The 25,489-nt window shown below is 40.7% G+C and overlaps 1 protein-coding gene across 1 annotated transcript in view; it reads left to right on the plus strand.

Moving 5' to 3' along the window:
- Positions 1 to 2,012: 2,012 nt before the first annotated feature.
- Positions 2,013 to 25,489, plus strand: part of CA10 (carbonic anhydrase 10) — a 544,961-nt gene continuing 521,484 nt past the window's right edge. Inside the window, exons 1-2 of the mRNA XM_045375029.2 lie at positions 2,013 to 2,358; positions 3,270 to 3,900. Coding sequence (XP_045230964.1) covers positions 3,840 to 3,900 — 61 coding nt within the window. The 5' untranslated portion in view covers positions 2,013 to 2,358; positions 3,270 to 3,839. The remainder of the gene's footprint in view (positions 2,359 to 3,269; positions 3,901 to 25,489) is intronic.

A 25,489-nucleotide genomic window follows, 5' to 3' on the forward strand; every position in this document is an offset into this window, starting at 1 on the left:
ATGATATTTTTCATTTTACAGAGCATATAAATATGTGTGACATGATTTCTGAGTTTAGACTTTCCAGCTATGGTCTCTACACTACTGATTAGTAGTTGTGGAACCTTGGGTAAAGAACTACCCAGGTATTGTTTTATTGTCAGTAAAATGGAAGTAATAATGACATTTATGTCACGGTCACATTATGATGATTAAATGAGATAATTTATGTAAGGGATTAATAATGCTTCACACATAATCTTCACACATAACAATCAATACACATAATACTTCATACATAACAATCAATACATTCAAATTTGTGTTTTAACTAACAAATATTCTCATATGAGTTGTCTTTTTAAAAACTGAAAGCACTTAGTGGCTTCAAAATGGAATTTTCTTTGGGAATGCTGGAGGTGAGTATGCAGACTGAAAGGGTGGAAATAAAGTATTGTTTTACTAGCATTGGCTCTTAAAGCAGAATATAGAGGGATATATGGTCTGCAGATTTTTTGAAAGCGAGGATAATGTATTTTCAATTACAAAGCCCAAGCATCTTGCCACAGTGTTTGACACATATAAGACACTTAATAGTTGCAGAATTCATTAGTAAATGAGTGGGTGGTGACGTAAAAATTCAGGCACCCTGCTTCTGCTTCCAGAGAGAGCTCTTCTGCCACCGTTGTTTCCCCACCCAAGCACAGAAGGTAGGTCGCTGTCCACGGTTCTGAACTCTCTCCAGGATGGAATCTGCTCACCTTTGTCAGACTACTTTTTTTTCTCCCGCTCTCCAAAAAAAAAAAAAAAAGAAAAGAAAAAAAAGAAAGAAAGAAAAAATAATAATAATAATTAATAATAGTTCTTCATTCTTCATGCAGTCTACTTTCAAGGCACGGAGACAAACGCCCCCATATGTTTCCCAAATGGGCTAATTCTCACTGTCCGGAATTCTTTTAATGTTCTGAAGTTTCATTCTTTTCCCTGCTGAGCCTGGAAGCTCTCTACATACGAATGCTGGATTTGTTTCATCTGGGCCTAGATTTTTAATGTGTTGACCACCTAGAGTCCTTGGCCTTTGTTTCACAGAACAGATCTCACGGCCATATCTCCTTTAAGAGTAGGCAAGTCGGCCGGCGGTTCCTTTTTCGAATCCCTAGAGTCGGTGGGACTGCGTAGCTCTGGCTCCTGCAGCCGCCCAGCCCAGACAGCTCAGAAAGCTGCTGATCTGCTGTGTGCTCTCTCTTGTTCCTCCGTCTTCTCCCCGCCACTCAGCAAAAAGACCCATCAGACTCCTGGGCAGTTGGAATCCCTTCAAGAATCCCGGGAGCACTGTAATGTAACTCCTTTAGCTCCCACTCCGCACCCTCGGATGCCGCACAGCCTGGGGGCTGGGATCAACACGGGAAGATTCACTAGATTGACTCTGTGCGGATGAACGGCACCCTTTCCTTCCCCTCCTCCATCTCCACTTATCTACCCTTTGTGCAGTTCTTCGACGGAGGTTTATACTGAAATAGCTTCTAAACATCAAAAATTAAAAGTGGATAAAAAATCCCCGCGGGGTATGTGTGTGTTTATGTTTGTTATGTGTGTGTTCATCCGCGTTTGTGCAAAATCTCCTAACGTCACAGTTCCCAATCGGGACAAGCGCGCCGAGAAATCCTGGATCTTCCCAGGGATTCCCTCTACGCTCCCTCCTCTTCGTCAGTCAGTAACCCCAAAGAGGTAGGTTTGAGCTTTCGCAAACCACCACTGCAGCGATGGAAGCAAACAAATCTGTTGAGATTTTGTCTTTCCCCTTTCGTTCCCAGCCCTCTTAGGCAAACAGTCCTGAGCACAGGGTTTTCTTCAATTCTCCTGCATCCACACTGAAACCGGGTGCAAGTCTTTCCTAGGCTATAGACAGCCCGCCTCCCCACGATACCTTCTGCGGACCGGCTGCCCCTGGCCTCGGCCTGGGTGGGCGGGTGGTGCTCGCGCCGCCCCTACCTTCCCCTGGGGCCCTGGAGCGCCGCGCGCTGGGTGTGTGTGTGTGCGCGCGCGCGGGTTTGGTGGGGAAATCTCCTTCAGTGGAAGCTGCTGAGTGTCGTTGGCGGAAAGTATCCTGGAGCCCAGCAAAAGCCTCCAAAGCACTAGAGCTTCCCTAAAGAAAAGCAGAATAAAAGAAAGACAAGAAGGGAACCCCGTTCCTCTAAAGCTCGGGTTTCCAATAGTCCCGAATCTTCCTGGAGTTGGGCGAAGGCGCAGTTGGCAGCAGCTGCTGCTGACACCCGGACTTGGAAAGGCGGTGTTCCCCCCTTTCGCGAGGAGGGAGGCAGGGACTTGCAGGCAAGAGTTGCACCTGGTCTAGGAACCTGCAGAGAAAAGAACTCTGGGGTAAGTAGTGTTCTGGCACTGGAGCGGAAAGGGGGAAGGGGTGGGGGGCATGAGAGGGACGAAGTGGAGAGGGCAGGCAATAAATTATGCAAAAAAAAAAAAATCTCCAATATTTCGCAGCGGAGGGAGAGCACAGCACAGCACAGCACTCCCAGGATGAGTCCTGCCTGGGTCTCCCGCGCCGAACCCTCAGCACGAAGTTCTTTTTAAGAAGAGAAACTCGAAAATCCTGGAGGGTAACAGAGGCAGCCAGGGCGGTGCGGAGTGCGGAGGCGGCTGCCAGGGACTGGGGCCGAGGCGGCGGCCAAGGTGGCCTGAAGCTGTAACACCCAGCCTCTTCCTCCTCCTCATGGCCGAGCTCAGCCGCACCTCCCCGCCCGGGCCTCCTGCATCCGCCCCCGGATGCCGGGCTGCGGAGCTGACGCTGGGACTCCCGGCGGCGGCGGGGACGCTCACCTGGCCGAGCCTCCTTCTCCTCCTCCTCCTCCCGCCCCCACCTGCCCTCCTCCTCTCTGAGTCGGGAAGCATCGGGATCCGTAGGCGAGGAAATAACGACCCCTGCAGTTGCATTGCGGAAAATCTCGGCAGCGGCGCTAGTTGCGGGCGATGGAAGCCAGGCAACTGGGGGTTCTGGGGAGTCTAGGAAAATAGCAAAGAAGCAGGAAGCGCGCGCGCGACCTGGAGAGTCCGTGGGCCCCCACCGCGCCCCAGTCCCCGGGGCCCAGCCCTTCCCCTTGGCGCCCTGGACGCACGGCCGGAACCCGGCTGAGAGGCGGCAGGCTGCGCGCGGACTTGGGGAGCAGGGAGGGTCGGCGGAGGCTGCCGGCGGCTGGCGGTTTCGGGCAATAATCCCTGCCTCTCTTTCTCTGTGTGTCTGCTGTGTCTGCTCCTTCCCCGCCCCCCGGAAGCAGGAGAAGAACGGCCCCGGAGCGCAGCAGCCACCCTCCGACCATGCCCCGGTGAGGGGGGCGGACTTCGAGGGCAACTTGCCGCGGACTGCCTGGGCTTAGCCAGCGAGCTACGCGCTCCCGGGAGCCCGGAATTGCACGGCGCGGCCCGGCGGGGGGCTATCGTCTATGTCTTCTTGGGGCGCCAGGCGAATCGGGGTCTTGTTTTTGCTGGAAGAGCCCAGTGTTGGTGGCTTCAGGTGGCTGCCGCCGCCGCTGCTAGTGCGGTTTCCGCTGCTGGTGCGAAGAGAAGAGACACGCGAGCGGGGAGACCTCCGAGGCAGCGAGGCATCGGACATGTGTCAGCACATCTGGGGCGCACATCCGTCGAGCCCGAGGGGAGATTTGCCGGAACAATTCAAACTGCGATATTGATCTTGGGGGTGACTGTCCCTGGCCGGCTGTCGGGTGGGAGTGCGAGTGTGCACTCGCTCGGAAGTGTGTGCGCGTGTGTATGTGTGTGTGCCGTGTCGGGCTCCCCCCTGCCCCCCCTGTTTTCCCGTCGAGTGATGCACTTGGAATGAGAATCAGAGGATGGAAATAGTCTGGGAGGTGCTTTTTCTTCTTCAAGCCAATTTCATCGTCTGCATATCAGGTACGGGACGCGCCGAAGTCACTGGCTGATTTGGGTTATGTTGTGATGTTTGGGGTGTATGGGGTTTTATTGTATGTAGCCGCGGGGCGGAGAGGGGGGTGGCGAGACCCTTTCAGTTCTGCGGGTTTGCCGCCTTCAGAATCAAAATCCTTCTCAGCCCAAGGGTGTCTGAATGTGTGTGTGTGGGGGGGGGGGGGGGCGGGGCGGGACGGGGAGGGTGGTTAGGATCTGTGTGCAGTCCTGGAAGGGTGAAGGAAAAAGTGGTGGGGGATGAGAAAGAAGAGCCAGATGGGTGTTGATTTTCAACTGCTTTCCTGGCTGAGAACTCTGGCGCCGAAATCCGAGCCTTGGCAACCACCACCCCCATCCCCTGGCTTTCAAAGTTCCCAAACTCGGTGGTTCCTGGCTGGCAAAATGGACGCGGGGCCCTGCCCGGGTATCTAAACACTTTCAAGAGACTGCGGGAGGATGCAGGACTGGAGAGTACCGGCAGGGATCAGATATGTCCTCCATGCCTTCCCCAAACACATCAGGACTGATTGCGATGTTTTGAAACCTGCTGGCACACCCTCCTCTACCCCTCAATTTTCTTTTTAAAGCACTACAGTGTCACAAATACCACTTTACATCATGGTGTTTCTTAATTCCCAGTAGCAAGGATGTGCTGGCTCAGACCTCTCAGTCTACTTGGGCCTGTCTGTGCTTTTAAGAGCAAACGGGATTTCAGGGTGTTGAGGTGAAGGAGGTAGGGCTTGTGGACACCTGTGCCTGAGTGTGTTAGTACGGGTTCTGGTTTTTGAGCAGTGTCTTTGTTGGTGCAGGGAATTGGGGATGGGAGGAAGCTGGGAGGGAAAGGGGAAAGCCCCTGGACCAGCAGTATTCCCCAGTTCCGTGGCTCCTCCCATTGAAGGCACCCACCCCATTTCCCTTCACACCTGCCACTTGAGCACCCAAGAAAAAGCCCATTTGTAGTGCTGCCTTCTGCCTGCATTCCTTCTGCAGAACTGGGGACTCGGCCAACTTCCCATGAAGTCATCAGAAGAGGAGAGCAGGATATTGCCCCTTTGAGCAGCCACATTTAAGCAGCATTGGGGTGGAGAGACATGTTTCCTGCCTCTTCCTTCAACCCTGTCAATCCCCTCCCCTTAAACCAGACCTGATTCTTGATAGGAGAAAACAACCCTAGTTCTGCCCTCACCCTGGACTCTGTTCCAAATCCCAGTCTCGCTTCCAATTTTCTCCTCATAGGGAAGGAATGGGACTCTGTTATCCGAAACCATTCTATGTGGGACTTGGTTATCCTATTAAGAAATTTGTCTCAGTGATACATCAGTGAGATGTGTTGTGTACCTGGCAGACAAGAAAATGTGCCCTGGGGTCACCCCAACTCCTCTAGTGGGACTTCTATTATTCCATTCTGCATCTAGGAGTAAAAATTCTCAAGTGACTTGTAAAGGTTTGTATCAGTCATATGTCCAGATATGAACTGGGTGGCATCTCACAAGGCCATATTTTACATCTTTCTCTTCTACATGTCTATTTCAAACTCTCTCTCGTTCCGGAATATTTGACTAGTTATAAAATAGCCTTTCCTTACTTTTCCCCAGTATCATTAATAATTTTCAAATCAGACAAGCCATCTGAGTACCTTTAAGATTTATAAAGGGTTAACATTGATTAAGGCTCTGGATTTCCTCCAGCATCCTCTTTGTCCCCAGCCCTTACCCTGAGTTTGGCCAGGCAATCACCGAGGGGAACAGGCTGAGAAAGGGTCTGATCTTAGCCTCCAAAAAAAGCATTAGTGGGATACCTGTCACAGCTATATTTGATTTGGTGTATCAGCAACTAAATTATTCAAATGGAAGCATTAGGAGGGGGGTTATTTCCAACCCAGGAGGAGTGCTATGGAGTACATGGCCTTTCACATGTATTTACTAAATAATCATTATTGCTATGTAATGAGAGGATAAAAGTGTAAGCAAAATTGCTAGCTATTAGCTAAACACAGAAAACTAGGTTAGCGTTCCAAATGCCTAGTTAGGATCTGCATTAATTTGCACTTTATGAAGACATTTAGGCAGGGATGCAACATCATATACTCTTTATTTTACACATCCATAAACAACTTTAAAAGGCCATTTCTTCTCCATGGTCAGGATGGCCTCATCCTCCTGTAAGCAGAGCCACTCATTTAATAATGCCCATGTATGTGAGAATTATTATTAGTAATATGATTATGACTCACAATTGCTACAGTTTGGGAGACTCAGACTCCATTCTTTTTCCGTCTGGCAGCCTTAGAATGTATAGGAAATGCAATGCACTAAGGTTGAATAATTGTGGCTTTGAGAGAGTTTAGTGGATCTTTCTTTTCTGTCTCCATGATTTGCAGTTTTAATTTACTCATGACTGAGCTCTACTGAAAGGAACATAACCCTGTGATCATAGAATCTGCTAAATCTTAAATTAAAAAAATTTAAAACAAAGCACCTCTTTAGCATCTTGGAATGAATTTTCCTGACCACTAAATGGGTGCTAATCCTTACAGAGTTACCAGACATTGATACTTAAAGCACTGATAGAGTTGGCTCCATTACTGAGAAACACCAGGCTGGAAAAGGCTAGTAGAAGTCTGCAGTCTAAACACTTTACAGAAGGAAAATGTTGGTAGTAGATTTGTCGTATGGAATATATATTGACTGAATTTCATTTGGTGGCATTTGCTTTCAGGAACACACTGGTGCTTTGTAGCTTAGTGTTTTGTTAACAGAAGGTTCCAATACTTCCTCTAACCCACCCTCAAATTTCTCCATGGGCCTATTTGGATATATTGCTTAAAGTACAGACACCTGAGCTTGGCATGTTTGATGGTTCTGCACTAATAATTTGGTTTTGATGAAACTATTGGAAAATGGGACTGTTTGGCCAGGCTTAGCTAGATGCTGGGTCAGTAGCACATATGTCTTTTATTTGCGAGATCACATCAGCTTTGGCTACTTAATGCAACACAGCTAGGCTAAAGGGCATGATTTGGGAGTTCTTCTGGCTTTCCATTAAACTCAGATCTCACTTTGCTGAAAATGTAAGGCATCCAGGGTCTATGAAGAGATCAGAGAGTTAAAGAGAGAGAACCAGAATGATTTTTCTGTATACTGCAAGAGCACCATTCCCCTCCTACCAAAGCAGCTCAGATCAGCAAGAATGTATGCTTAGCAGCATGAGGAGAGAATTTCCTGGTCAGACAAGAGCTGCCTAATTTAGTTTATACAACGCATCCTACTTCCTCCTTATGTAACTTTACTTCTTTGTCAGTTTATTCATAATAATAACATCAACAACCATTTGAATTATGTGGCATTTTCACACATTTTACATATATTGCACATATTTAATTCATCTATTCTTAGAATTTGTGGGACAATCTTATAGATATAGCAACCAAAGCCCACAGAGCTTCAGCCTAGAGGTTTCACATCCAGGTCTACCTGAGTCAAAATTCAGTATATCATTTACGTTTTGGTTCAAGATTCCTTTCAAATATTTTTATTTAATTTTTTTTATATTGATGTCTCTGAAAGAATAAATTGGGTTAAATGAATATAAGTCTTAGAGAATTTGGTAGTAAAAGTTTAGATGATTACAGTTTAGAGCTAGAATTAAGGTAGCATTTGAGTTGTACATTACCCTGTCAATCAAACAGATGAGGCTATTACCCAAATGCCTCTAGCATCTTAGGATCAGCAATCTCTACAAGAAAGGAATATTTCCTACATTGTTTTCCTAATCTTAACATTAAAATGGCATAACTTCAGTTTTCTTATGTGTAGAAAAGAGATAATAGTACACATACCACATGTTTGTTCTATCAACTAAATGAGATATTGTGTCCAATGATTTTCACACAGCACAGTTTCTATCACATAGTAAGCAGGCAATAATGTCATTATTTCCTACAAATCTGATATTGTATAGGCTTAGTTCATGGTGGAGTAGAGCTTTTACCTTTTTCCATATCAACTTGTTTAAAAGCAAAAAGAAAACCATCATCAGCAAGCACATCTATAACATTGAGCACAAATCTTATTTTCCAGGAAGCTTTGGCTAAACAATTATGAAAAGTCTCTTAATTTTCCTTCCCATACAAATGAGACTGGTGGCATTAAGCTTTGGTGCATAGTCATGAGCGTAACCCACTTTATCCCTGTAAGTCCAATATGGAGTTGAGGCTTGGAAAGTTTACTAAACTACCTGGAAACCACGTAGTACTTATTACCCAGGGGATTCACAGAATTTTTCTTTCCATTGCATATTATAATGCAGTATAGACCCAACTTTAAAGTGCCTCAAAAATGGCAAACTACATATGCTTTCAATATGGCTCAAAATAGAATGTCCCCCAATAAAAAGTCCCACCCTTACAATGACTACTTATCTGATGATCTCCTTAGCAATGTGGCTTCTTTAAATCCAGTTTCCCATGTGATGTCATATAGCCCAGTTACTGACAGATAACCACCATCATAGATAAAACTCTCCAGATAGTGAGTCAAGAAAGTCTTTTGGAGTTGTATAAAATCTCAAGGGCAAAAATAAATGTCAATGTGGACTGCCAGTCCCTTGGCTGGGGAGAGGGGTTTGAGTACCAGTCCAAGTCAGTAACTAACATCTCAATTTATCACCGTAATTAAGCATTATATACTTGGGCCTAAGGGTTAGGTCAAAAAGAGATCCAAGTATCATAAATGTGTATGATAGCAAGTCATTATAGAAAGAATATGGAAATCAGAAGACTTTTCCTTCAATACAACTCCACCTTCATTACCTTTATAACTTTGGGCAGTTTTCTTGACCTCTCAGAATCTCAGTCCTCATCCATAAAATAAAAATTATGTTTGCTTTGCCTATTTCAAAGCATTGCTGAGGGAAACTTCAGAGAGTTATTCTTGAATAAACATGTTTTGCATTATGCAAGTGTAAAGCATCTGTTTTACACTATATATGCTTTACACTATATATGATCCATACTTAAGATACAGTTATAGAAGCAAAGTTGAGATACATACACACAGTTTATAATGATATAATGTAATATGAGTAATGTTTATTTGTTAAGATATTATTATAAATGCAATGTTGTAATGCTAAAATGCATTGTGATATAAACGAATAAGAATAATGTCTAATTGTTTAATAATTGGCATAAATTATATAGAAGGGAGAAGTCTAGACATGAAAGAAAAGGAGATTGATTTTGGAGATTTTGATGAAAGAGACAGAGGGGACCTCATCATCAAAAAGGAGGAATAGAAACGAGGATGTACGCTAAAGAATGTCCCAGCTGAAATGAAAGATTCACTTTGGGAGATACTGGAAAGTTGGGATGAGCCCACTTAGGGAGCTATTGAATTGAGAGAATATGAAGTATCCTAATATGGTTATTCACTTTGTGACTTTTGTTTTTTTATTATGGATCTTTGCATCAATTCAATGGATTCTTGGTTAAAATTCATTTGAAATTCTGACATTTCTTTGGATTTTAAATTTCTGTTGCATGTCTACAACTAGCACTGTACTTTACAGAGTTTGTAGCCTGTTTGAGATTGTAGACAGTTGAGTTGGAGTTCTTCTGTAGGGGGTGAACTGGAGGGGACTGGAGGTAGGGTCTCAGCTTGCTCATCTGTAAAACAGATACTTACCTCTCAAGGTTGTTGTTCCTACAAGGTAATTATAAGGATAATAAAACACCATTTGTGAAATGGCTAATGTGGTATCTGGAATACAGTAGCCATTAGCCAATACATATCATATGAGAGCAAGCCTGGGTTTTAGAGCCCAGATAGGCAGACATGTGAATTCTAACTTTGGGATTCACTCTCTGTGTGGTCTTGGATAAGTAATTTAAGTTCTGTGTGCCTTAAGTCCTCATCTGTAAAATGTGAGATATAGAAAATGTACAAAAGAATCTGCCATACTGCCTGACGTGTTATTAATCATTCAGTAAATTGAAGTTGCTCCCATAAAATTATCATCATCATCATCATTGACATCAATAATAACACTTGTTGACACTTTGGATCAGTTTTTCTAAATGCAAATTAATTATTTAATCATTTATTCTATGTTCAACAAAAATGTATCGACAGCAAACTGTATGCCAGGCACTGGAATCACAGAAATGAACAATACTTGGTCCTTAGTATTTAACAAGAGAGTACATGCTGTAAAATAGAAGTGTGTATAAAGTATAATAGAAATATAAAGGAAGAGCAATTAACTCTGTTGTGGGTAGATACAAGTGGGGAAGGGAAAAGATTTATAGAAAACATATGAGCTAGACCTAGAAGAATACATGAGATTTCAACAGAACATGGAGAAAGAAGACATATCATGTGGCAAGAATAGTATGTTCATAGACAAGAAGGCATTTAAAAAACAAAATATCAAAGTATGGTGGATTGGGCATATGGAGTGGATGGGTTGGAATAAATGACTGGATATAGGGGTTACAAAAATAACCTTAGGCCAGTGCGAAGGAGATTGTAAGCCACGATAAGAAGCTTAGACCTTACCTTTTACTTATGAGGAGCTAGCTAATGGGGAGCTAAGGAAAATGACATAATTGGGTTTGTGTGCAACTTAATATTTTTACTTTGATTGTAATAAGATATTACTTAGAAACTCAACTCCTTGTCTTCTTTTCCTGTCAACATTTATTCTTGATCACAAAACCCATTAAAAAAATCCTGGCCTGATAGATCAATTAGGCCATTATGGGACATTCTAAGTGATAGACTTTTTTAAAAATTCATTTTTATAAATCTCTTGTGGCTCTCATTTATCCTGATCTTTGAGATTTGGTATTTTCAGGTTAAGCAAATACAAATGTCTTCAATTTTGTACTTGAAGAATAATAACAATGTCTTTAGCATTAGATGAAGGCTAAGATAAATGAATCATCTGTACATGCATTGGTGTCATGAAGATTAATTGTGGGCTAAGCAATAGATACACTATTTGACATAAAACAGATGCTTGAAGCACTACAAAGCATTGTGTAGCAGTTTTATCTTATTACATTCTGTTCAACTCTTATTTCCAATAGAGTACATATTCACTTAACAGAATATACCCCTGGTTAACTAAATGATATATCCAATTTACCCACTCTATGGTTCAGTTAGTATAGAATGAGTGTAGAGACCTAAATTGAAATGGTTTTCTTTGTCCCCTTAATCATTCAACATTTATTGAGGGCACACTGTACATCAGGTACTCAGAATCCAACCAGAATAAGTAAGACAGTGACCTTTTCCTCCAAAAATTCTTCATCTAGTAAGAGACTGACTTTTTAAATATTGGTAGTCACAGCAGAATGTGATAGGCATTGTAATAAAAAGAGGTATAGAAAGTGTTTGAGGAGAAGAGAGCAGGGACATCTGACTCATCCTGAAAGTAGGAGGGGTAGAGAAGGAGAGTAAGTAGTGTTAGTAGAGGATGCTTAGGGTGAGTCTCCAAGGATGTTAAAGAGTTGTTGTGGAAGATTTTGGCTAATTAACCAAGAGGGATGTGATGAGAGATGGATGAACATATGAAACAGCATTTGCAAAGGAAGGGAGATTAGATAGGACATAGGACACGATTAATTCAGGGGACGGTCAAAAAGTCAACATGGCCACAACTAACGAGTGTAGTGTGATGGATGAGGTTGAGACGGAAGAGTATATAAGGTATGTAATTTCAATAACAGTAATCCCTTGCATATAATATTGTCAGTAAGAATCACCTAGTGCCCCTCTATGCAAGGAAGGCATCTTTTAAAGGCCCAAGGAAGTATGCAGTTTGCATCCTTCATTAGGAAGAGACCAGTCAGTATTAAAGCTTTGGCTCTTGTCCAGCTATGCTCCACTTGGCCCAGATCATTTTCCAGTGTTGTCCATGGTTCCAGATGGTTTCCCAGAAGCTTTGGAGTAATCCAGATATAGATTACAGAGTTTATATCATCTCTTTACTTAGTTTATTGCCATATATTTACACCCTGGGGAAAAAAAGCCAGGACCCTACTGACTGATCGTGAATTTTACAGTATGTCTATTATCATCTTACTCATTGATTAGTGAAGGTTTTCTGTAACTTTTTTGCAGTTTTTATTTCATGTAACCTTAAACAGAACTTTAAAGGATTTCCAGCAGTGAGGGGTTGGGGTGGGAAGGTTTGGGTGATGAGAAATGATCTAGGATCACTTTTATAACAAAGCCACAATTGCTGTTTATTAGCAAGATTGGGCTGGTAACGGGATAGCCAGTGTGGGGTTTGATTACATTTGCATTAGGGGGCCATCAGCATGGCAGTGGAGAGATTATCAATGGTTATGAAGGAGACAGCATACAAATGCCTTTGCCTGCTGATCTGGGAGAGGTGGTACTTTCGTCACAGTAAATGAAGAATTAATCTTTAACTTTGTCCAATACTTCATGCCTGGTGGCTGAAGGGGCTGTCAGTAGGAAATGAGGCCTGTGACTTTCAGGTGAGTTTTCCAGAGCCAAGTCTTGCTGGCTTTGCAACACATTTGGCAGCAATGCCAGAGTTGGAATAAACACATTTACTGAAGGATGTGAGTCAACACATTCTCTTTCTGCTCCCCTCTCTCTCACTACACACACAGCTACCTTTTACCCTCAAGGAAAACAATTCTGATAGCTGCAATTATTGAGGGAGCATAGGCCTGTCCTCCAACACAAGGTTAGAATAATAATAAATACCTCAGAGGATTCTTGAAATAAACAGTAAAGTAATATATATGGAAGATTTTTTTCCCCGTGTTTAATATATTTGTTAATTTATTCCACAAATGCTAACGAATGCCTCCTATGAGGTGGGCACTGGGCCAGGCATAAGATACAATGTAGCAAACAAAACAGCAATGGTCTTTGCCCTATAGAATGTGTATGTAGTGAGACACAAATGTGTGTGTGTGTGTTTCCCATTACCCAACCCAGTGCCTGGCATTTAGAAAATGCTCAATAATGAATGACTGAATTAATACATAAATGAATAACAAGGAGCGATTGAGAGTGGCTTTTCCACATTCAGGAGAGACTGGGGGACAAGATCTGAGGCCATGAGGGAGGGGAGATGAAGATGACACCTCTTTCAGCTGTTGTCTTGCTTCTACTGCATGTAGGTTTTTGAGTGTGCAGAGTCACAGAGAATGGGAACCTTCCCAATGAGCAATATGTTTGATAGTTTTCTAGTCCCTGCTCTGACTCATATTTCCATTTGACAAATCATCCTTATTTGGGGCACCTTATAGTTGTTTAAAATGTATTTTGGCTCTTTCTGTATTTATGACACCATACCAAAGGTTTGAACTAGGACAATTAAAGATCGGTGAATACACTGTCATTCTTTTCTCCATGTCATCTCTGTTCCTTCTTGAGGAGATTGCTTAGAACATGTATGGTATTTCTTACCAAGTTCCTACTTGGGAGGAAACAACACTTTAGAAAGCTCACTGTTCCCTAGTTAGTGTTGAACTAGAGTGCTTGAGGGAGAATAGCCTACCCCACTTTTTAGTCTTGATGCAGAGCAATACAGGAAATTACTGTGGTCTCTATGGTGTTTTCAGTCTTGTGTCAGAAAACATTACTTCCCCTCTGGCCTTCTGTAACAGAATTGTGGTGTAGTTGACTAGTTCTTACCAGAGAAGAGCTGACAGCCAAGGAATTGAAAGAACGGAGTGGATTTGCTGTCCTTGGCCGTGAATTCACCCTGTAATCACCTGGTTAATCTTTACAACTGTGAGATTGGTCAATTGGATAATGTTGTTGTTTGCTTGTAATCTTAATTACAGAAAAAAATAAAAAGGGGTTATAGAAAAAAAAGGGGCCCTATTGTTAATTTCTCAGTGGATGTTTGGGGATTTTAAAGTGAGACATTGGTGAGTATCAGGTTTCTATTGTATGACCTGGGTGTGAATAGAAATATGTCACTTGATGTCTAAGTCTTATAATGCACCATAATGATACTGGCTCTAAGTTACAGTGATTCAAAACCCTGTAGAGTGGAATACAAAGTAGTGAAGTCATTATGTTTTATTTCTGTAACAAGTTTCATTCCTGTTTTTCCACTATGGTGTAGTTCTTTGTGGCCTTTTAGTTTTAGTTTTGTTTTAGCACTAAGTTTTATTGGCTGAATGAAAGTCATGTGCTATTTTAACTGTATAAGTTAGTGAAGGCTTTTTTTTTTTTTTTTTTTTTTTTTTTTTTAAATCTGCTTTCAGAACTGCTGAAATTAGAGCTTGACTAAGCCAGGTAAAGGCATATAATGTGCCACATCCAAAGTAAGACAAGTTGAACAACTTAATGAATGAGAATTGTGTTTATGCCTTGGTTGTTTAGGCCAATCATGTATTGTTTTTTTTTTTTTTTGAGACGGAGTCTCACTCTGTCGCCCAGGCTGGAGTGCAGTGGCCGGATCTCAGCTCACTGCAAGCTCCGCCTCCCGGGTTCACGCCATTCTCCTGCCTCAGCCTCCCAAGTAGCTGGGACTACAGGCGCCCAGCACATTGCCTGGCTAGTTTTTTGTATTTTTTTTTAGTAGAGACGGGGTTTCAACGTGTTAGCCAGGATGGTCTCGATCTCCTGACCTCGTGATCCGCCCATCTCGGCCTCACAAAATGCTGGGACTACAGGCTTGAGCCAGCGCGCCCAATCATGTATTCAATTGAGATGTTCTTTCTTGACCAGTGCTCCTCGCAAGACAGGGACTGTATATGCAAAGTGTTTTAGTGTCACAGACATGAGTGAAGCCAGGAATCAATGAGTGTATTTTATGCCAAATATGATACAATATTAGAAAAAAAAATTTAGGAAAAAAATTATTCCCCATAGACCAAATTTTTGTTTACTAAATTTTGAAACAGTGACTTTTCCAATTTGTACTTTAAAAAGAAACTTTGTATCTTAAATATTTTCCCATTTTGCTTCCTAGTTGTGTCAGTTCAGGATATCCTGAACCCTGACACATACACTTTGCAATCTCAGTGACATAACACAATGGAGGCTTACTTCTTATTTGCATTAATTGTCCAATAGATGTCAATGTATGTGTGTGGGCATGTAGGTACTTGGTGAGAGGAAAGAGATACAAGAAAAAAAATTATGTCATTAGTAGTGACTTGGAGTCTCAAGGTTGATGGGGGCTCTGCTACCTCCTGTGGTTTCCAAAGTTTTCCTGGGCATCGATATCACCAGATGGGGAAAAAAATGTGTAGAGGAAGACCACGGGAGGGGTTTTTGTGGGCCAAGAAGGAAAGCTGTGGGCATCCTTTCTGGTCAGTCACATTACCACATCTTATTTTTATTTTTGTTTTTTTACCATGGGGTTTCACCATGTTGGTCAGACTGGTCTCAAACTCCCAACCTCAAGTGATCCTCCTGCCTCCGCCTCCCAAAGTGCTGGGATTACAGGCATGAGCCAAAGTGCCCAACCAGCCACATCTTATTTATTTATTTTATTATACTTTAATTTCTAAGGTACATGTGCACAACATGCAGGTTTGTTACATTTGTATACATGTACCATGTTGATGTGCTGCACCCATTAACATCTTATTTTAAAGCACTTGGAGAGTTGTAGGCTAGCCTTGTAGCCAGGAGCAAAGGGAAAATGGTTTGTGAACAACTAGCTAGTATCTGCTACTTTAATATGCATTTTTTTCTTATATTTCCAGAGTAGTTTATTCATCTAAAATCGCATTATGTATATTTAACTTTTCCCTTGTTTTTAAGCATATATGTTGTTTCTAGTTTATGACATTTTTTGGCATTTGTTTTTATCCAAGTAGATATTTATTGAATTATTTTTTAAAAATAATCTCAATATTGTGAATATTGGGTCAAAGAGTATGAAGTTCCTTATCATTTTACTGTATTATATCCGAAAGTAAAGTATAACCTGTTTATGAGGCTCTAGTAATGTGCTTGAATTCCTTGAGAGAGTAAGCAAGTATATAGAATAGTGACTAATCTTTCAAAGATCCTTTCAGCAATGGTTTACCTCAAAATCTATTAAACAAACCTAAATAGCTATGGGATTCAAGATGTTATTTTGCATAACAAGTTAGATCAGAGACAGGAAACCGTGGTTAAGAATAAACAAATACCTTTTCTAGGTCTAGAATTTTAAACCTTCTTAAGTATTGTTCCTGGAGGACATTTTTATACATTATAGGAAAGCTAGAATTAGGCGATTTGCTAAAGAGATGACTAGGATGGAAGTTAGGACATGTTGTGTTTAGCATTAGTTTTGCCACTGCTACTTCTGTAGCATAGAGGAATTAATTCTACTATTCTGAGGCCAGTTTTCTCCTTTTAAACAGGTTAAGCATATTGGAGTAAGTAGTTTCTAGGTCCCTTTCCAACTTGGGAACTTTAGTATGTTAACAGACTTTTACAGAAAGTTGTTCAAATTTGCTATTCATGCTAAACTTACCCAGTCTTTGAAATGTTGAGGCAACAAGATGAAAATATGGGAAAATCTTTCACGACTTGAGTGAACAGAAAAGTGGCAAATGACTTTCTAGATGGGCAATCATAAGATAAGACATTATGAGAAAAATAACCCAAATAATATTTGTTGAAGATTACCTTGTCACCCTCTAGTGCAACACTGGGAAAGGGTCTAGGGGTCATTGACTGCTACAGATTTATTGAAGAGCATTCATTGAAAACATTATACATTGTTTTACTATGTAACCTCAACTCTGCTGTTTCTTATTGTGTGACTTTAGGAAGTTATTTAACATCTCTAACTAAGTGTCAGTATCCTCATTTGTAAATTGGACGTAATAACACCTATCTTTGGAGTTAAGCGGGCTTGAAATAAAAAAATGCGGAGCCTGGTGTTTGGCATGTAGAATGCACTTGATAAATGGTGGCTTTTGCTTTCGTTATGGCTGAAGCTAAAATAATAAAAGACACATGGAGCAAAATTAGGAAGGAATTTGGCAATATCATGTAAAACATGGCGATTAAATGAGCCAATGCATGTGAAAATGTTTAGCACAATGTCTGCACATAGCACGTAATCAGTTAAGGCTGGTTGCATCTGATTCACTAGGGGAAACTAGAATGTTTGGGGAATATTTTAAAGGTAATAAAAAGGGAGATAATGATGTCTTTTCATAGCATCATCTTCAGAGACAGTTTACTGGGTCTGGCCCATATGTTCCTTTAATAATTTTTTAAAAATTAAGAAATTAATGCCACCTATTTTTAGTTTACAACTGCACTTTACATTTATCAAAACCTTTCATGTAGACATGTGGTCTCATGTAATCCAATAAATATTCGGCCTTGACAGTAGTGGCATAAATAGAATCCTGGCTCAGGAATTTGCTGCTTATTTTTTCCCACTTAATACATTAGTAAATTCTAGGTCATTTGCCAGAGCAGTAAAGAAGTGAGGTATTATTATGGTCTAATCCATTTATGATAAAAGAGATACTATTTACCCTGCAATTTTTGAAACTGTCACTCATTTTTACTGAAATTTGGCTTCTCTATTTCCTTTTCATTGCTCAGTTTTACCTGCTTCCCCAAGCACTAATTTGTGTTTATGATAACCTTACCCATGTTTTTTTCAACCTATTTGCAACATGAAAACATAGCTTTGATTTGTGTTTCATATTCACTTGACAGAAGGATTTTTTTAAATGATAATTAAATGCTGAGCTATTCCTGGGATTGCGGTATGGTTCCTTTTCAAATATATCTGATCTGAGCATTTCAGCAAAAGGCATGAAAGGAAAACCAACAAGAAATAGGACAGATGATAAATACTGTATTGATGTTAAGTAAAGACAAGCAAACTGTGACCTGAGTATGTCTGTCTCTAGGGAGCCTGCTTTAGAGCTTTTCCCAGTGTTTGTTTTTTTTGTGGGATTTTTTTCCTCCAATCTCATTGGTAGAGGCTGGATTACAACTGAGAATGCAGAGATTAATGGCCTGCTGTGACTAATCCACTAAACCTCTACTCCTGTTTCTCTTAAATTGATTGTACTTAGAGAAGCTGAGTATAGACCCACCCCAGCTAGCCTGATTTTAGGTCCCAGGGATTTAATGAGATCCAGTTGCTTTAGGTACATGGAACCTTCATGGAACATCATCACTTTTTGCATTTGGGCATTATTTCATTAGTTGCTGATTAGTTCCCAATGTATTATTTTTATAACCTCTCTTTTTTTATTTTTTTATTTTTTTTTATTTTTTTAACCTCTCTTTTTTTAAAAAGAACATTTTTCACATGATTATATTTTAAAATTTTAACACTAATATAATCCAATTTAAAATAATTTGGAAAAAAGAGAAAAAACAGATCACTTATAATCACATAACCATAATACAACTATTATTAATATTCTGGTTTGTTTCTTTCTAAGCTTTTATGTATATAAGCATTTTTTACTTATTTAAACTTTTAATTATTATTATTATTTTTTAATTATTATACTTTAAGTTCTAGGGTACATGTGCACAATGTGCAGGTTTGTTACATATGTATACATGTGCCATGTTGGTGTGCTGCACCCATTAACTCGTCATTTACATTAGGTATATGTCCTAATGCTATCCTTCCCTGCTTCCCCCACCCCACAATAGGCCCCGGTGTGTGATATTCCCCTTCTTGTGTCCAAGTGATCTCATTGTTCAATTCCCATCTATGAGTGAGAACATGTGGTGTTTGCTTTTCTGTTCTTGCGATAGTTTGCTGAGAATGATGGTTTCCAGCTGCATCCATGTCCCTACAAAGGACATGAACTCATCCTAACTTATTTAAAATTTTATCACACTATTGTGTTTGGCCAAAAATTCATGTTAGATAAATATATGGTTTGTGTTCATCAAAGCAATATCCTCCTAAAATGTAACCCAAATAATGTGAAAATAATTATATACATAGATGGATAGATTTGCCATTGATGGAAATTAAGATTTAATGCTAAATCAGTGCACTGGGTTTGTATGAAACTTGAACAAAATTTAAATTTACAAATATTTTATTATTAATCTGGTGATCTTAAAAAGTAATTCATAGGAAGATAAAAAGATGACAAATGTAATTATAGTATTGGGGATTTTTGAGGAGAGGGAACACTGGAGAAACAATTTAGAAATGATGTTAAAAGTGTTTTATTTAACTGTTAAAATGCAGAAATATGTTTAAATCCACTGAGATGCCATATAGCTTGAGTTGAGAATGATTAAGAGGTGCATTTAAACCCACACTCTGCCTCTTACAAGCTGGTTGGCTTGGGTAAGTTAACTTCTTATGTATCTCAGTTTTCTAATCTGCAAAATGGAGATAAAAGTAACCCCATCAGTGATTTCTTATAAGCATTATTAAATGACATATGAAAGTAAAGCATTTAGTACAGTATTATCAGGCAGATAATAATGGCTTAATAAATGTGATTTGGTATTAGCATCAAATTCATAACATGTGAGATGCAGCCAACCATAGTCTCTTTGTAAAGGAGGAAGACTATTTGAGTTGGCTGCTTTGTAGGGGATATGAGCTCAGAAACCTTCAGTACCTGTCACTGACTCTTAAAAATAAAAAGTTCGCACTGTTGAAAGTGATGTTTTAAAGTCTTCCATGATGTGCCATAGACTGACCTTTCCAACTTTGCTCCAACTTGCCAACTCAGGATTCTATGCAGCACCTTGCAGATACTTCCCTGTGCTTTTGCTCATGCTGTGGTTTTTACCTTGTTTTGACCCACCTGAATCCTACGTGGCTTACTCATAGGTTCTCACATGTTCAACCAGAGGCTCCTTTGTGAATACTGTTATGAGCAGTCCAGCCAGCAGCAGTATCTCCCCACAATGCCCCATCGGCTCTTCCTGTCCCCGGTGCTGCCCATCCACTGGCTGCCTTTCTACTTTCATCAGGAAAATTCACCATGGCCAGGATTCATCTAGGGTATCCCCGCCCTACTCCTAATGCAACATCCTCATTGGTTGGGTTTTACTCTCCAATCCGTAATAATAGGTTTTTCCACATTCTCACCAGTAGTCTCTGCTGGTTTAGGTTTTTTTTTCTCTTCCCTAACCGACCTAGTCCCTTCTAGATATAACACAACTCAGACCAGAGCTCAGCAAACAACAGCCTGTGGACTAAATCCAGCCCACAACCTGTTTGTTTACAACTTAGAAAACTAAGTTGTATTGGGACACAGTCATGCTCATTCATCGATGTATTGTCTGGGACTTGTTTTACATCACAACAGCAGTGTTGAGTAATTGCAACAGAGACCATACTGCCTGCAAAGCCTAAAACATTTATTATCTGGCTTTAAAAAAAAAAAAAATAGTGAGAAACGATTGAATCAAATTCTTCCAACAGTTAGGAGGATAAACTGGGTGCCTGGATAATAATTTTTTCTTCATGCTTCCAACAGGTAGGAGCATAAACTGGGTGCCTGGATAATAATTTTTTCTTCAATAAAGGATTGATTGAATTTTACATGTAATAGTCAATTTTTAAAAGCTTTGAAGCTTCAGGAACCTCTGAACTATCTTGACTTTTGTGGATACCTTGGCCATTTTACTACCCTAAAAATGCTTCAAGCACCTTCTACTCTCAGAAACCAAAAACAAGAAACCTCAGTTTGTGCTGGTTTGCATTTATAAAGCTGCTTTTGCTCTCAGAGGAGCTTAGAGTAGCTCTGGACCCACCCAGGCAAACATTATGGGGGAAAGCCACCCTCCCCTAAGGCATGGTTTGCGCTGGGATGCCAGTTTGGCAGGGAAGGAGCAAGCTTTCTGAGTACTTTGCTTCTGCCAGCTCTTTGAAAAAATAACCCTTCTCTTTGGGGAACGAAGGTCAGACCATATTCAGAAATAAGAACATCACCTGGAGAACAAGCAATTTTAGGAATGACAACCTGAGAAATCAAACCTTTCCCCCTGATGATTGAGACAGGCCAGACTCATAACCCAGGCCATGATCAGCTTTTGCACTTGGATAGAGCATTTTCTCTCAAATAACAAACTCAATGAGCTTTACCGGGCTCTGAAAGATGACTGTTGTCCTCTCTGCACAGATGGCAAAATTGAAGTCAAGAAGCAGCGGCTTAGGCTGGCCACAGAGGGAGTGGGTTCTGGCAAAGACCCGGCAGGGCTCACAGGAGCTGGACTCCCAGCCCTCTTACACATGGTATTTGTACTAAGTCCCTAAAGCAGATTTCATAACGCTGCCTAACAAAGCCTCTTTGGAACTCTAGAGCAGGGGCTGACAAACAGTGGCCCACTGATCAAATCCAGCCTACTGCCTGTCTTTGTAAGGCCCAGGGTCTAAGAATGGTTGTTAGATTTTCAGATAGTTGGGGGAAAAAATCAAAAGAGGAAATAATATATTTCATGACACATGAAAATTATATGAAAACAAATTTTGGTTCATGAATTGTGTTTGACTGAAACACAACCACACCCATTCATTTATGAACTGTCTAGTATCTATTTTCAATGGCTACCTTTACACCACAGTGGCAGAGTTGAGTAGCTGCAACAGAGCCTAAGGTCGGCAAAGCTCAAATTACTTTCTATCTGGCCCTTCCCAGAAAAATGTTCGCTAACCCTTGCTCTAGAATACACATAATACATTAATTAAAATGTAACTTTTATTGAAGTGCAATAAGCATAAAATGCACTCACTTTAAGTATATGGTTTGATGAGTTTAGGGTAAAAAATGTAGTCCTATAAGCACCACCGCAACTAAGATGTGGAACATTTCCATCACTCCCCAAATTTCTGTATGTTTCTTTGTAGTCAGTCCCTCTCCAATTCTTGTACGGGCAAACACAGATCTGATCTCTGTTAGTGGTAACAACCTTTAAACAATTATTTAGAAAGGGTTTCAGATCACTAGAGACCGTGTTGAGGGAAGGTGGTAGTGGTGGGGGATATTTGAAAACATGAAGTTGATTTTATTATTTCATTTGATAATTCCTTAATTCACTCCAAACACCCACTCCAAACAGCCACTTAACTGTTCATAATATTAGAACCTAACAGGCACTGTGCAAAGTGCTCTCCATTTATTATCTCATTTTATCTCTAACCCTATGAGGGAGTTCTTCTCCATCTCTGATTCTATTGAGAGGAGACAGGCACCCAGGTAACACTGGGGAGCACACAGCTGTTAAGATGTAAGCTAAGATTTGAATGTGGACCTGTCTGAATCCAGAGTCTGAGCTCAGCCACCATACCACATACTTATTCAATCTTCACTATGAGTCTGTTTGGGAGCATAATATCAACATTTTTAGAAGAAGGAAGCTCAGAGAGGTTAAGCAACTAGTTCAAGTCACCCAGCTACTAATTGCTACAGTTAGGATTTGAACCGAGTTCTCCAAACTGCAAGCAGAAGACACTGAAGAGAGAGGGATGGAAATGCATTATTTTGGGGGGAAAAAATCACCTTCTCTTACAGTTGGATAAAGTAAGAGCCATATGTGAGCAAGTTCTAGATAATGCATAGGCGAGTGAGGCAGTAGGCAAAAAGCAGTTTTAAGCCAGATATAACTTTGCTTTCTAAACTAATGGCTATCCAAGACTATTTAATTTAATATAAACAATTAATGACTGTAAAGTGCTTTGAAAATCACTGAGGGGTGCATCCATGCTGACCAGAATCAGTAATCAAAATGTCTCTTGTTATTCCTTCACAAACAGAATTCTATCTGAATTGGTCTGTTATATTGAGAAGAGATGAAAATCAAAGTCTCAGAACAGACCTCCATAGGATATTCTCTTTCTCCCCTCCCCCTACACCAGGTGTTATAAAGAACAGCCCAGTTTACCAACTCCTAGTTTGAATGATTACATTCCATTTCTTCAGGGTCTTTTTACGAAGTACTTGGCACCTAAATGATGCCCCAAATGATTGTCTGCTATTCCAATGTTCTAGGAGCACTCCATCAGCCACCCTGAAGGCCCTTCTTACAATCTAGCACAGGAGGCGATGTCCATTGGGTTCCTTAGTTATAAATAATAAAACTTTCAGGATTACTATAAGCAGAAAAAAATTTTATTAAAGCACTTGAGGTGCTCACAAGGTCTGAGGGTAGGCCAAAAAATAGGAAGTGGAAACTGTACTTACAAGGATATATTATGGCATTGCTCTGAAAAGGGTTCCTGCCCTTTTCAGAAATAGCCAGATCTCATCGCTGGTGTGGACTGAGCTCTATACACCATTGGTATCCAGAAGCTGGACACTGCTGCTACTAACCTCACCAGAAGATGGATTTGTTATCAAATCTGCTTCCTCATGCTGTTCACTTTAGAACCATAATCTCAGGCATCTGAATGACTAAGTTCAGTCACACGCCTCCTGTTCAAGGTAAAGTATAAGATTCTACCTGGGTGGGACTGGATACAAAAGACAGGAAATAACTGCAAACATAGTGAGTTGGCTGAAGAATAGCCTCTCAGAGATGTTCGTGTCCTAATTCTAATGCCAGGAACCTGTGAATATGGTTATTTTACATGGTAAAAGGGATTTAGCATTCATGATTAAGGATCTTGAGATTGGGAGATTATCCTAGATTATCTGGGTGGGCCAAATGTGATCACAAAGGTCATTATAAAAGAGGGGCAGAATGATCAGAGTCAAAAAAAGAAGATGTGAGAACAGAAGCTGAGGTTGGATTGATGCACTTGGAAGATGAAGGAAGGGAGTTACCAGAAATGCAAAAGGCCCCCAGTAGCTGGAAAAGACAAGGAAATTAATTCTTCCCTGGAGCCTCAAGAAAGAACACATGCCTGCTGACACCTTGATTTTAGCCCCTTAAGATTCATTGCAGATTTCTGAGCTCCAGAACTGTAAGATAATACATTTGTGTTGTTCTAAGCTACTAAATATGTAGTAATTTGTTACAGCAGCAATAGGAAACTGATGCACATAGGATAGGCATTGAGAGTGTGATGACAGTCCAGGGAGCATGACAAATGTCCACCACAGCTGCTGTGAAGGAAAGCTAGAAAAATTATTAATATTTCCCGCATCCAGTGCTCTCCACTTTTTGAGAGCATTCTAATAGAGTCCTAAAGCTAAGTTGGGTGAATAAGCTAAGTAAAATTGCTTGTGACCGTTCAGATTGTTCGCCCACTTTATTCACCCCATGATTTATTCAATAAATGTTCCATTTATTAAATAAATATTTACTGGAGTTGAGTGCCAAGCACTGTGAAAGATATTATGGCTTCAAAAGAGAATAAGAGAGTAAGACTCAAAGCTAACAGTCAAGAAATTCACAGATACCAGACTTATATTGAGCTGATTTTCAGTTGTCTCTTCATATCAAATCCTACCCCAAATTTATATTGTTTGTTTTGAACAATAGGAGTTAGGATGTTGAGATGATTCACAATTTATGCATAAAAGCATTATACTGAAATGAATATTTTCACTTGAATATCTAACAGTAGTCAATATTTATCTAACAGTAGTCAATATTTATTGAGTGCTTCCTGTGTGTTACAGATAACAGTAATATTTTATATTATTTATTTCATTTAATTGTTACATCAACCCTGGGAGAAATGGATAGTTGTTCTCCCCATTTTGCAGATGAGGAAGCTGAGGTTAGGAAATATGACCAAATTCATATTGCTAGGTAAGAGAGCTGGGATTTGAACTTCCAGTTATTTGACTTTTGGGTCCATACAGTTTTGCCACCCTTCCTCCCTGTGTGCCAAGCTCTGGCCCAGGGACTCACATGTGTGTGTGAAAAAAAAAAATCCCCACATAAGTAAACCTCAAAATTTAATAGGTATTATAAAATGAGCTATACAAATACAGAAGAAGAATTTATATAGATTTCCAAGTTGACTAATTTTTATAGGGAAAAATTCCTCATTTGAATATTAATTACCAGGTCATTTGGTAAAAGTTCACATTATTTTACAACTGAGGTATTTTCCAAAACAACTCTATGTTGCCTTCACTAATCTAGGTGCAAAATTTATTCTGTTAGATTATTTCCATTTCAAAATCACATCTCACAAGGAATATACATGAAATCTACTCTCCCTATCACCTCCTTCCCTCCATCCATAACAGTGTGAATACTTCGGCCAATGATTTTGTTTATGTTAATACCTTTTGTAGCCTCTTGCGGGAAATTATTAGGCTCAGAAAGGGACAGACGGAACTCTCCAGGACCCTATTTCTAGCTGGATGTCTCCCTTCTGCAAAACTCATCAAGCATCCACACAAAAAAGCTGAAGCTGGCTGGACTGTGAGCAAGACACACAGATAGCACCCTTCACTCCTAGTCTGAGTAGTTAGGGTGCATAGGATTCCATGACCGTGAAGCTAGGGGCCATGTCTTACACAAATAGCACCCAAGTGTTTTGCTCCTTAAATTCTGGGAACTGCTGTTGGCTGAATTACCTCTCAGCAGTCCTGTTGACAGATGGTGTAACTTGCTCATTAAATCAGGATCCTCCCCATTCCGAGGGCCCCAGGCATGTTAGGAGACAGACCTGGTGGTGTTTTCTAATGTTAATGGTCTGCAGCTCC

The sequence above is a fragment of the Macaca fascicularis genome, chromosome 16 (genome assembly GCF_037993035.2).
Source record: "Macaca fascicularis isolate 582-1 chromosome 16, T2T-MFA8v1.1".
Lineage (NCBI taxonomy): Eukaryota > Metazoa > Chordata > Mammalia > Primates > Cercopithecidae > Macaca > Macaca fascicularis.